Raw genomic sequence first — 14343 nt, forward strand, 5'->3', positions numbered from 1 at the left:
TACAGAGTAGCAAAGCCGAGCCCTTCCATGGAAGGACCCTACCACACACGCAACAGAGCCGAGCCCCTCCATGAAAAAGACTAAATTCTCATATTACAGAGTCCTATCTTTATATGATTGTCTTTGCATAACGTATAGAGTCCCCTCCCTCTATATGAAAATAGCTTCCCTTGACCGTTCTTTACCATTATCTCTCCATATCAGTTGTTTCTTGTTAATGCCCACATCTGACAGCTGTATAGATTATAATGCTAGCAGGGCCTCCTCATGTGGTACAAAAATAATGCATGCAGTGTATGCTCATCCTTACCTCTGTACTTCTTTGTCTGGCTATCTTGAGTATGTGGGGCCCTTTCTGCATAACTCAAGTCTGGTTGTCAGGTCGCTATGCCTCCCACCGTGGCCTGTTGCTCCATCAGAACCAGATGTCTTCTTCTCCTCCTATAGCCAAAATATTTATGTTCTTTCCCCTTCAGCACAGCTGCTTATCTCCCACAATACACAGAAGTATATATTTTTAAACCTGCATATTTAGCTAAAAGAAATCCAGGTTAGCAGGCAATATTAACCAGGTGAAATTGTGTCATTTTGCGTTCATTGCACGCAGTCAGGGTATATGCAACAGTTTGGGCCGCCTGGATCGTTGCGAACTAATTTGCCAGAATTGTACGTAATTATGACATAACATTGAAGGTTGTGCAATGTAACAGGAATATTTAGACTTAGGGATGCCACCCATTAGATAAAATACTGACAGGAAAAACGTTTTGTTTTCGAGATAATAGTTTCCGGATTCGACCATATTAATGACCTAAGGCTCGTATTTCTGTGTGTTATTATGTTATAATTAAGTCTATGATTTGATAGAGCAGTCTGACTGAGCGATGGTAGGCAGCAGCAGGCTCGTAAGCATTCATTCAAACAGCCCTTCGCAATGCATTGCGCTGTTTATGACTTCAAGCCTGTCAACTCCCAAGATGAGGCTGGTGTAACCGATGTGAAATGGCTAGCTAGTTAGCCGGGTGCGCGCTAATAGCGTTTCAAACGTCACTCGCTCTGAGACTTGGAGTAGTTGTTTCCCTTGCTCTACATGGGTAACGCTGCTTCGAGGGTGGCTGTTGTCGATGTGTTCCTGGTTTGAGCCCAGGTAGGAGCGAGGAGAGGGACGGAAGCTATACTGTTACACTGGCAATACTAAAGTGCCTATAAGAACATCCAATAGTCAAAGGCATATGAAATACAAATAGTATAGAGAGAAATAGTCCTATAATAACTTCAACCTAAAACATCTTACCTGGGAATATTGAAGACGCATGTTAAAAGGAACCACCAGCTTTCATATGTTCTCATGTTCTGAGCAAGGAACTTAAACGTTAGCTTTTTTACATGGCACATAGTGCACTTTTACTTTCTTCTCCAACACTTTGTTTTTGCATTATTTAAACCAAATTGAACATGTTTCATTATTTATTTGAGGCTAAATTGATTTTATTGATGTATTATATTAAGTTAAAATAAGTGTTAATTCAGTATTGTTGTAATTGTCATTATTACAAATAAATAAAGAAAAAAAAAATTGTCAGATTAATCGGTATCGGGTTTTTGGTCCTCCAATAATCGGTATCGGCGTTGAAAAAGCATAATCGGTCGACCTCTAGTCTCAACCAACCAGTTTAGGGTTCCAAACCTATGTTTAATAAATGCAAATACAGGATTGATTAGTATAATATAAGTGTCAGCTGTAGTTTACAGGTTTGTTCACACGTATCCAAACCTTTCAGTTCTCAGAGTAAATAAGAGTAAGGGCTAGGGATCAATTTGGGATTGAGGGCTCATCCACCCACAGATTAAATTAAGGCAATTTGATACAGTACATGTTTATATACACTACCGTTCAAAAGTTTGGGGTCACTTAGAAATGTCCTTGTTTTTGAAAGAAAAGCTCATTTTTTTGTCCATTAAAATAACATAAAATTGATCAGAAATACAGTGTAGACATTGTTAATGTTGTAAATCACTATTGTAGCTGGAATAGAATATCTACATAGGCGTACAGAGGCCCATTATCAGCAACCATCACTCCTGTGTTCCAATGGCACGTTGTGTTAGCTAATCCAAGTTTATCATTTTAAAAGGCTAATTGATCATTAGAAAACCCTTTTGCAATTATGTTAGCACAGCTGAAAACTGTTGTGCTGATTAAAGTAACAATAAAACTGGCCTTCTTTAGACTAGTTGAGTATCTGGAGCATCAGCATTTATAGGTTCGATTACAGGCTCAAAATGGCCAGAAACAAAGAACTTTCTTCTGAAACTCATCAGTCTATTCTTGTTCTGAGAAATGAAGACTATTCCATGCGAGAAATTGCCAAGAAACTGAAGATCTTGTACAACACTGTGTACTACTCCCTTCACAGAACAGAGCAAAGTGGCTCTAACCAGATTAGAAAGAGTGGGATGCCCCGGTGCACAACTGAGCAAGAGGACAAGCACATTAGAGTGTCTAGTTTGAGAAACAGACGCCTCACAAGTCATTAAAAATGTCTACACTGTATTGCCGATCAATTTGATGTTATTTTAAATGGACAAAAATGTGCTTTTCTTTCAAAAACAAGGACATTTCTAGTGTGTACGTGCAAAGTTCATACACACCAGAAGAAATCACATGATTCTTCCTGGCCTCCTCTAACTCCCTCATCAGTGGTTGGTTGGTTCTCTCCACTTCTCATCTGTTCAGTAAGTGATACTCTGTCTTCCTCCTCACTGTCCACAGCATTCTCTATATATCTGAAGAGCTGTGTTTGTGGCCATGTTCCAAGACTCAGACAAGGCCACCATGCAGAGCATTTTAGGTCTTATACCAGACGATAACATTGCATGCAACCTTTATATAAATTTCAAATGTTAACAAATGATTAATTCCTAACTCTGACCAAGTTAACTAAGGGTTAACCTCATGCTGTATGGCTTGGTGTCTGTCTCAGAGTGAGTTGCTTCTCTGTCCAACAGGGCTAGGAACCCTCCATGTTCAGGACCCCACTCAGGGCTAGCCTCTCAGCCTGTGGAGCTCCTCTTCTATCCGGTCTATCTGCTGGTTCTTCTCCTGCACCTCCTTCTCCACCTCCCTCTGATTCCTGACCTCCTCTGACAGACGCACTATCAACTCCACCTTCAATACAAAGAAACACAGAGTGAAACACAGGGAGAAGTTTTTCCTCATGTCTTCCATCATTCGTCCTCTTCCAGACAACTTTTCAAAACATCATAAGGAGGAGAGGAGGAGAAGAATGTTAATTGTATGTAGAAATAATTTTGTTCACTTCAATATATCTAGTTTTGTTAATTTGTTCTTATTTAATTTGAATTTAATTCATGCCAGTTTTAGTGTACATTTTTGTCACGATCTTCACCTTCATCTGAAGATATCTCGAAATCACTGTCAGACCAATACACAGTGGGTTGCGCGCTCCACATCATTTCATTAAATATGATGTACACAAAAAAAAAAATATATACGACAGATGACAGTTTCACAGGCTGAACCGACAGCAATGCAAAACAAACCCACAACCTACCAAACAAACACACACCCCTATATAGGACTCTCAATCAGAGGCAACTAGAAACACCTGCCTCCAATTGAGAGTCCAGCACCCAAACCTAAACAGAAAACCTAAACTAGACAGAATGCAGAAATACAACCTAGAACATACTAACCTAGAACATACACCCATGAACAACTAAATCAAACACCCCTCTACAACACACACAAAACCACCACCATACAAAACAAACATCCCTCTGCCACGTCCTGACCAAAATACTAAACAACTACTCCCTCTGCTGGTCAGGACGTGACAATTTTACAGCAGGCTATCTTTCAATCCATTTTAGACTGAGTGAAAGAGAATTGCATGAGGATATCGTTCAAGGCCTTCAAAACAAACGTATGTGAGATGACCAAAGTTAGTACAATTGTGGATTTAATTTATGTTTCATTTTAGTTTGACAGTTTAATTCTAGATGTGTGTTGTGCTCTGTTGGTTCTGGTATCAGTGTCATTGACGTGGGTGTAGGTGGCATGGAAGTCAGGCGCAGGAGAAACCAACTTGATGTAATTGGAGTGGTTTAATGAGATAAAAACAAACTCCAAAAAACAAGCGTACAAAAAATAACATGGGTAACATAACCCGTCGCACACCTATACATAATCCACGAAACACAATAACACCAAACAATCTCGGACAAGGACATGAGGGAAAACAGAGGGTTAAATACACAACATCTAATGAATGGGATTGGAACCAGGTGTGTAGGAAAACAAGACAATACCAATGGAACATGAAAAACGGATCAGTGATGGCTAGTAGACCGGTGACGTCAACCGCCGAGCACCACCCGAACGAGGACGGGCATCGACCTTGGCAGAAGTCGTGACAGTACTACTACACCCCCCCCCCCCCCCACCTCGACGCACGGCTCCAGCAGCGCATCAACACTGGCCTCGGGGACGACCCGGAGGACGAGGTGCAGGGCGATCCAGCTGGAGACGATGGAACTCTCACAGCAGGGAAGGATCCAATACATCCTCCACTGGAACCCAGCATCCAGACCGTACTCCTCCCAGTCCACGAGGTACTGAAGGCCCCTCGCCCGACGTCTGCACGTGACGCCCGCTCAATGTCCGCGTCCAGCTCCCACACTACCGGTGCCACCAAACAAGAGGCTGGGATTATGGGAGTGGGATCCATGGACAGCTCCTCTGTGTCATACAGCCGCGACAGTGCGTCTGCCTTAACGTTCTGGGAACCTGGTCTGTAAGAGAGGGTAAACACAAAACGGGTGAAAAACATGGCCAACCTTGCCTGGCGAGGATTCAGTCTCCTCGCCTCCCGGATGTACTCCAGATTGCGGTGGTCAGCCCAGATGAGAAAAGGGTGTTTAGCCCCCTCAAGCCAATGTCTCCACGCCTTCAAAGCTTTGACGACAGCCAACAGCTCCCGGGTCCCCCACATCATAGTTTCGCTCCGCCGGGCTGAGCTTCTTAGAGAAGAAGGCACAGGGGCGGAGCTTAGGTGGCGTACCTGAGCGCTGAGAGAGCACAGCTCCTATCTCAGGCTCAGACGCGTCCACCTCCACTATGAATTGCAAAGAGGGATCCGGATGAGCCAACACAGGAGCCGAGGTAAACAGAGCCTTCAGTTTCCTAAAAGCCCTGTCCGCCCCAGCCGACCACTGCAAGCACACTGGACCCCCCTTCAACAGTGAGGTAATGGGAGCAGCTACCTGACCAAAACCCCGGATAAACCTCCGGTAGTAATTGGAAAACCCCCAAAAAATCGCTGCACCTCCTTTACCGTGGTGGGAGTCGGCCAATTACGCACGGCTGAAATGCGGTCACTCTTCATCTCCACTCGTGACGTGGATAGGAGATACCCTAAGAAGGAGACGGACTGTTGAAAGAACAGGCATTTCTCAGCCTTGACATACAGGTCATGCTCCAACAGGCGACCAAGGACACATGTTCGGCACGTGTAGCGGAGTAAATCAGAATGTCACCGATATACACCACTACACCCTGCCCGTGCAGGTCCCTGAAAATCTTGTCTACAAAAGATTGGAAGACTGATGGAGCATTCTTCAAACCGTACGGCATGACGAGGTACTCATAATTGGAACCAGTTGTGTAGGAAAACAAGACAAAACCAATGGAACATGAAAAATGGATCAGTGATGGCTAGAAGACCGGTGACGTCAACCGCCGAGCACCACCCGAACGAGGAGGGGCATTGACCTCGGCAGAAGTTGTGACAATCAGTTTAAGTTTGAACAGTCTTGCATCCTGAAGTTGTTTATTTTTTGTTTATTTTCCTTTAGTTTAAATGTTAGTCAACGGTGAGGGTTCAAATGCAGAGGGATAGATGACACTGTTATAGTTAGATCACTTTTATACTGTAGTTAGGTTCAGAGAGAGGGATAGATGACACTGTTATAGTTAGATCACTTTTATACTGTAGTTAGTGTCAGGGATAGATGACACTGTTATAGTTAGATCACTTTTATACTGTAGTTAGGGTCAGAGATAGAGGGATAGATGACACTGTTATAGTTAGATCACTTTTATACTGTAGTTAGGGTCAGGGATAGATGACACTGTTATAGTTAGATCACTTTTATACTGTAGTTAGGGTCAGAGAGAGGGATAGATGACACTGTTATAGTTAGATCACTTTTATACTGTAGTTAGGGTCAGAGATAGAGGGATAGATGACACTGTTAAAGTTATAGCACTGCTGTAGTAATCAGTATATGTCTGTAAATTCATTAATCCAAAGGTCACACGTTGTTGTTCAGTACATGAGCTACAATACTCTCACTGAACTCTGAAATATACAGTACAGAGAAGTTCCTACTTCCTACCTGATCTCTGACCACATCCTCATAATGAGAAATGGTCAGTTCTGTCAGCTCCTCCTGAAGCACACAGATCTCTTGGTCTTTCTTCACCTCTTCAAACTGACAGATTAGTGATTTCCTCACCTAACATCAGTATGTTCTGCTCCTTTAAAAAGAGGCATTACAATATTATAACTACAGTCAATACCAACCTCCAATATGATGCCCACCCCACTGAGCCAACCATAGTGCTAACAACCATCAGATTCTTCTAGATCTACTAGGGGCCATTTAAATAGCCTATTTGACATGTTTAGTGCAGTAACTTAAAAAATAAGGACATATTTTAATCATGATGAATGACTGTATTTGTAATTTTACGACAAGGCTGTTTCTCTCCCTTTTGTTTTCAATGTCTGTTCTACCTCTGGTAACTCAACTGCTTTTTAATTTGAAAGTGCGGTGCTAAACTCAATCGAATTTTGCATGTCCTTCTCCTTTTTTAAGAAAAATAATTAAAATTTTGCTTGTTTGTAACAAAAAAACGGACAAAATAATATTGTGAATGTCAGCAGCCCTGACTTGGCCTGGCTGAAGGCTTTCGTCGTTATTTTTGCCTGCTCCCAGGTGTAGGATATTGCTCCATGCATGGGCGGATTGGCCGTGTGATTTCGGGGATTTGATTTCTATAGGCGGCCCGTTTTTTTTCACGGGACCTCCTGTGTGCACGCGCTTGCGAATGTTGTTAATGGGTGTTATAATAAAGACCATAGGCAGCTGTTGAGTTTCAAGTTTGGAGAAGCTTACAATTTATTTAGCGTTTCTATCGATCTGCGTGACAGTTATTTATTTTTTAAATGCACATTTCATCGAACAATTTCTTTCAATAATAACGTTTTTGTTTCTCAAAATGATGGTCACGTGTTTAATCATAAAAATCTGAATTAAAATTAAACTAATGTAAGAGTACCAGCCTTTGCAATGTGGACACATTGATACACTGTGATCCATTTGCGGCTAAATAAATTAGTGCTTGGAACTCATAGATAGCCTATAGGCCAATGCCGCAATAGGCCTATAACTTACATCGTCAACTATGTAAAATACAAAGGCCTAAGGTCAACAAATAAAAACGGTAGAAAATATCCTGATCAAAAATCAGGTTCTTTCAATCGCATTAATCTCCACTCAGCTGGTCCGCCTCCCTTTCTATCTGTCTTGACTTGTACTAGCTGTATCTAGTGAAGTGCAACATTGTACCAATACAGGAGGTTGGCGTGATCAGGTGCACACGCTCTATCAAATTCATATTTACATTTACATCATTTAGCAGACGCTCTTATCCAGAGCGACTTACAAATTGGTGCATTCACCTTATGATATTATGAAGAAAGATAAGTAGTTTGTATTTTGAATTATTTTAGTTAGATAGGGGTGATTATATAATTTTGGCAAAACAACAATTTACTTTAGGGGAAGCCAGCATTCGAACAGTGCACTCTTCCACGTGCCAACTGTCATTTCTAATTCGCAAATGGCTGAAACCAGAGTTATGCATATAATAATGAGATGCTCATGTCTCCGCCCTAACAATGCGGGTCGTCCCAAAGGCGGAAATGCAGGTGACAAGCTCAGGTCTGCATATTATGCCCATAGAAACGCATTGGTTTATTCAGAACAAATTTTGGCGAAATTGAGCCCTCTCACTTCGCCTCTTCCTCTATGCTGAAAATAGCAAGCAAAACAGCGTCCCTCTCTTTTGTTATATGTAGCCCACGTCTCTGATGCTGTCTGATCAGAAATTGTATGACATGCCATATACTTTTGGTCCAGACATAATCAGATACATGGTCTATACGTAATGACGGGCGCTGTTTCGTTCGCTCGGATGCTTTAACTGAGATTGATGAGTCTCTCTGTCTACTTGCGTTTCGGTCAAGGTAGCAAGAAAACAGAGAAAGACACTCACGCACACTGACACAAATCATGCTGCCTAATGCTTCCAGTTAGGCTGTATATTGTACAGTTGCAAGAAAACGTATGTGAACCCTTTGGAATTACCTGGATTTCTGTATAAATTGGTCAAAACATGTGATCTGATCTTCCTCTAAGTCACAATAATATACAAACACAGTGTGCTTAAACTAATAGCACACAAATTATTGTATTTTTCTTGTCTATATTGAATACATAATTTAAGCATTCACAGTGTAGGTTGGAAAAAGTATGTGAACCCCTAGGCTAATGACTTCTCCATAAGCTAATTGGAGTCATGAGTCAGATAACCTGGAGTTCAATCAATGAGACGAGATTGGAGATGTTGGTTAGAGCTGCCCTTGAAAAATTAAAGGAGAGCCGCACACTCTAGGAGCTCAGATGCAATAATTGAATAACCTAATATCCAACGTTTCGACAGACAAGCTGTCTTCATAAGGGTATAATGACAAACACTGCGAGGTGACTCGTGTATATAGTATCAAAGGACACACACAGGTGCCTGATATCATTCGGCTGTCGGGCTGTATCATTAGTTAATTAAAATAGCATACAATAAACATAAATGGATAGCATACGATCATAGATACAATTTGGCTACATCGGCCTACAAACATATACAATAGCAAAATCGCAAGAATCACAAGAATCAGATCAAAGTCTACGTTGAGACAGAAGGGAGCAAGGGTCTTTAAATTAAATATCTCACGAATTAAACCACACAAAAATGCACAAAACGCACGAAATCTGCTGAAATACATTATGCACATATATGGACGAATTTAATATGAGGTTGGGGTGGAATTTAAGGTTGAGAATTTGGTGAAACTTTATTTCATAGTGTTTTAAATCTATTCATAGGTACTGAAAATAATAATAAAACAAATTAATGATTTGAGTAAACATTAGATTATTCAAATCGTATTACTTAAAATAAAATCAGGATTATCAGGGGCGGCAGGTATCCCCGAGCTGACAACATCTGTCGTTCTGCCCCTGAACAAGGAAGTTAACCCACTGTTCCTAGGCCGTCATTGTAAATAACAATTTGTTCTTAACTGACTTGCCTAGTTAAATAAAGGTTAAATAAAAAATAAAAAATAATGCTGAGACATTTAACTCAAAGTGAGCGCAGGGGTTGCCTTGTAATGTTCATCATAACAGATCCATTAATCTTCCTCAGAATCCTATTACACCTCTTGAATCAGGATGCCGTATGGACGAATGGAGCGTTCCACTATTCTCTTCTCTTCCTCCTTCGATGTATTTTCTGGAACACGAACTAGCCAGTATTCATTATTTTTACATTTCTCTCTCTCCTTTGGATTGATCCTGTTCTGCATTACCACTCTGTAGCTTTTCTCATTCTTCTTTGATTTAAAAGTAGTGGAAAAACTCCGTAAAACTGGGGTTGAGTAGATTCCTCTCCCGTACAGCTTCCTTTTCCCCGCTTCGTAGTGAAAGCTGATGATGCCTTTGGCTCCATCTTCACTCGTTCCATGGAAGGAGACAGGCCACTCACCCGGTGCAGACTCACTTCTCCATCCAGTTGGGCCCAGCCAATTCCGATCCGGGTATTTATCCAGAACCTTCACAGCCATTCGGTACCACCCCAATGGACGGTGGTATGGCTCATCTCCCCTCATGCACCGGGGCGATGTAGTCATATTGGTGAAGTCGTAGTCAAACCGATGGTCAAAGAACTCTTCTACATCTATGAAGAACTCTTCTTCAACATCACAATAATGATGTGCTAAGAAGAATCTGTGGTGATAGTCGAGAAGAGATATATTTGGATTGATTCCATGCTTTATACACTTCCCTAAGAGTGCGGATAGCGCTTCACAAACTAACTCCTTGTCCAGCATGATTGCAGAGCAGGTGTCCGTAGCAAAGAACTGAGTAGGAGTTTCTAGAAACTCGATCAGTCTCTTGCTTTAAAATGAGCAGTGTTGCTAGGTCTAGCATCTGAAACCCCGCCCACAGGGCATTGATCAATAAACCACATGTTTTTCTGAGAGTGATCTACTCATAGACTTTCGGTTTCTGTATGAGGGTTTTGCGGCCGGAGTCCGCACCTTTGGGGGGGGGGGGGGGGGGGGGGGGGGTACTGTAACGCCCTAGCCATAGAGAGGGTTTTTTGTTCTCTATTTTTGGTTAGGCCAGGGTGTGACATGGGTGGGCGTTCTAGGTTTCTTTTTCTATGTTGGTGGTTTTCTTTGTTTCTGCCGTGTATGGCTCTCAATCAGGAACAGGTGTAGATCGTTGTTGCTGATTGAGAGTCATACATAGGCAGCCTGTTTTTCCTTTGGGGTTTGTGGGTGAATCATTTCTGTTTAGTGTTTGCACCTGACAGTACTGTTTGGCTGTCGGTTTCTTGTTTTTTTGTCTAACGTGTTCGTTCTTGAATAAATTCATTTAAGATGAATACATCCTCCGCTGCACCTTGGTCTCATTTTGACGACGGCCGTTACAGGCTACAAGATTAACCTAACTAAATCAGAGGCTATGCCACTTGGTAACCTTCACTCTGTACCTAATACTTCTCCCCCCTTCCCTTTTAAATGGTCTCCCTCAGGTTTTACGTATCTGGGTATATTCGTAACTCCTAAATTCCAACAAAGGTACAAAGCCAATTTTGTTCCCTTGTTTGACACAATAAGACAGGATCTGGAGCGCTGGAACTCTCTTCCGATTTCATGGTTGGGTAGAATAACCCTCTTGAAAATGAACATTTTACCTAGGCTACTTTACCCAATCCAAATGATCCCAGTATTACTCTCCAATAAGGTAATAAAGGATGTAAATGGATGGCTAAGTTCCTTTATATGGAGTAAACGCAAGCCAAGACTTAAGATGGCAATATTGCAGCTGCCAAGTTCTATGGGTGGCTTGGATCTGCCCAATATCAGGTTCTATCAGTGGTATGCCCACCTATGTTATATTTCAGACTGGATCACAAACGATGACTCCTCTATTTGGTTAGACATTGAGACTTCTCTTTCAAAATACCCCTTACAGGATCTTTTATTTTTCACAAGTTTCAAGTCTGTAAAAGATCACTGTAACAACCCCATTACACTTAAAACACTCAAAGTATGGAGGTCAGTTCAACGTTTCCTGGGAAGGTCCAAACTAACCTCTGCTCTTACCCCAATTCTTAACAACCCAGATTTTGGCCCAGGATTGCTGGATGCTGGCTTTAACTTTTGGCTTAATAAGGGCATACGCAGACTAAATGACTTATTTGCGGATAAGATTTTATTGTCATTTGAGCAGATGGTCGAGAAATATCAACTCCCAAAGCAGGACTTTTTCCGTTTCCTACAAGTAAGACATTATATTCTGAAGAGCACCACCTTAATTGGCAACCCTGATATGTCTGTCATTGAAAGAATGCTTTTCTTCCCACAAAGGAAAATGTCTGTAAGTCTGTTTTATGATGCTTTTTAAGGTCCTTTTCTGCTGTCGACACACAGAGGGTGAAACAAGTGTGGGAGAAAGAACTGTCTGTTACTATTGACGAAGAGATGTGGGAGGACATTTGGAAATATGCAAAAACAATATCTATATGTAATCGTACTAGAGCAATTCAATTAAGAATAATACACAGATTGCATATATCCCCAAATCGCAGACATGCTTTTAGCCCCTCTTCCTCTTCTCCTCAGTGTCTTAAATGTAAAACTGATACAGGCACCCTAAGACATTGTTTATGGTCATGTACCAAAATACAAAGATATTGGTCTGGTGTTCTGCAAGAAAAGATCCTAGGGGTCAATCTAGAATTGGACCCAGTCTCTCTACTGTTAGGTCTCCCTAGTAGGCATGTAACTTCTGTGGGTAAGAGGAGGCTTTACAACATCCTCACCTTCGCAGCGAGGAAAAACATACTTTTACAGTGGATTAGTGATAAGGTTCCCTCTATTAAAGATTGGCATAAGATACTATTTGAATGGGTGCCGCTGGAATATCTGACATGTACATTGCATTCTAAGACAGATCAGTTCTACAAAGTATGGGAACCTTACCTAAATTACCTAGAACCTGAAGTATCAGCTATTATGCTGCGAGGATTCTCTTAGAATGGTGATCTATGTATTTCAGAATTACACAGTACGTTCCATGTGGGGAACTCAACTTCTTGGTTTAAACTGAGATTTTTGAATTTTTTTTATTTTAATTTATTTATTTAATTTATTTTTAAAATTCTGTTTATGTTTGTTTAAAATGTATGTATTGAGAGATGCAATGAGGGGGATGGGGTGAGAGAAGCGCTGAGCGGGGCGAGGAAAATGGTGTGTGTGTGTGTGTGTGTGTGGATATGCATATCCTAGCTTCTGGGCCAGAGTAACAGGCAGTTTACTTTGGGCATGTTTGTCATCCAAACTTCAAAATACTGACCCCTACCACTTCCTGTCCCTCACCGTCCCTGGGCACATATATCCCTGGACTTCGTCACTGGTCTCCCCCGTCTGATGGCAACACTGTTATCCTTACAGTGGTAGACCGGTTTTCCAAAGCTGCCAATTTCATTCCTCTCCCCAAGCTACCCTCAACCAAGGAGATGGCCCAGCTCATGATGCAACACGTCTTCCGGATCCATGGTCTTCCGGAGAACATGGTCTCCGACTGGGGTCCTCAGTTTTCATCCTGGTTCTGGAAGGCGTTCTGCAAGCTCATTGGGTCATCGGCCAGCCTGTCCTCCGGGTTCCACATCCCAGTCTAACGGGCAGTCGGAGCGAGCCAACTCTTTGCTGCCTTGTCTCCGCCAACTCCACCAACTGGAGCCAGCAACTTGTGTGGGTAGAGTACGCCCACAACACCATCCCCTGCTCAGCCACTGGTCTCTCGCCTTTAAAAAAAAATGTACTCCTCAATTTCTTATTCAATTGGTAATTACAGTCTTGTCGCATTGCTGCAACTCTCGTACAGACTCGGAAGAGGCAAAGAGACTTGTGTCCTCTGAAACACAACCCAGACAAACCATACTGCTTCTTGACACAATGCCCACTTAACCCAGCCACACCAATGTGTCAGAGGTAACACCATACACCTGGTGACGATGTCAGCATCCACTGCCCCCAGCCCACCACAAGAGTCGCTAGTGCATGACGGGACAAGAACATCCCTGCGGGCCAAACCCTCCCCTAACCCAGACGATGCTGGGCCTATTGTGCACCGCCCCATGGGTCTCCCGGTTGCAGCCAGTTGCAACAGTGCCTGGACTCAAACCAGGATCTCTAGTGGCACAGCTAGCACTGTGATGCAGTGCATTAGACCACTGCACCACTCGGGAGGCCTGGATATCAGCCCCTGCTCTTCCCGGAGCAGGAAAAGTTCAGCATACCCTCGGCCTAGATGTCCGTCCGCCGATGTTGCTGTACATGGAAGAGAGCCCGGTCGGCTCTTCTCAAGACCACCTCCAGGTATAGACGACAGGCGGACTGCGACCGGACCCCAGCTCCGCTAATCGTCTCGGGCAGAAGGTATGGCAGTCTACTCGGGATCTGCACCTCCGGGTGGAATCCCGCAAACTTTCACCTCGTTTTATCGGCCCTTTCCCCCATCTCCAAGATTCTTAGAAACTCTGCTGTTTGTCTTCTGTTGCCACTTACCCTCTGTATACATCCCACTTTTCATGTGTCTAGGATTAAACCTATGTCTCACAGCCCTTTGTCTGCTGTTTCCAGGCCCACCCCTTTTCCCCGTCCCAACCAGCGTACACGTTGAGGCGCCTCCTGAAGGTTTGGCCACGGGACAGGGGATTCCAGTACCTGGTTGACTGCCCCGTTTATATAATAAAGACCTGTTATTCAAAAATCAAATCACATTTTATTGGTCATATACATATGGTTAGCAGATGTTAATGCGAGTGTAGCGAAATGCTTGTGCTTCTACTTCCGACAGTGCAGTAATATCTAACAAGTAATCTAACAACTCCCCATGAAC

The 14343-nt window shown here is 42.6% G+C and overlaps 2 protein-coding genes across 2 annotated transcripts in view; one reads left to right on the forward strand and one right to left on the reverse strand.

Moving 5' to 3' along the window:
• Positions 1 to 14343, forward strand: part of LOC106572808 (tumor necrosis factor receptor superfamily member 14) — a 98692-nt gene that overhangs the window by 33697 nt on the left and 50652 nt on the right. The window lies entirely within an intron of this gene.
• Positions 9196 to 10333, reverse strand: LOC145860850 (uncharacterized). Its single transcript, XM_082961530.1, has one exon. The coding sequence runs from the start codon at positions 10257 to 10259 to the stop codon at positions 9582 to 9584; it is 678 nt and encodes a 225-aa protein (XP_082817656.1). The 5' UTR covers positions 10260 to 10333; the 3' UTR covers positions 9196 to 9581.

Source organism: Salmo salar, chromosome 15, assembly GCF_965601325.2.
Source record: "Salmo salar chromosome 15, fSalSal1, whole genome shotgun sequence".
NCBI lineage: Eukaryota > Metazoa > Chordata > Actinopteri > Salmoniformes > Salmonidae > Salmo > Salmo salar.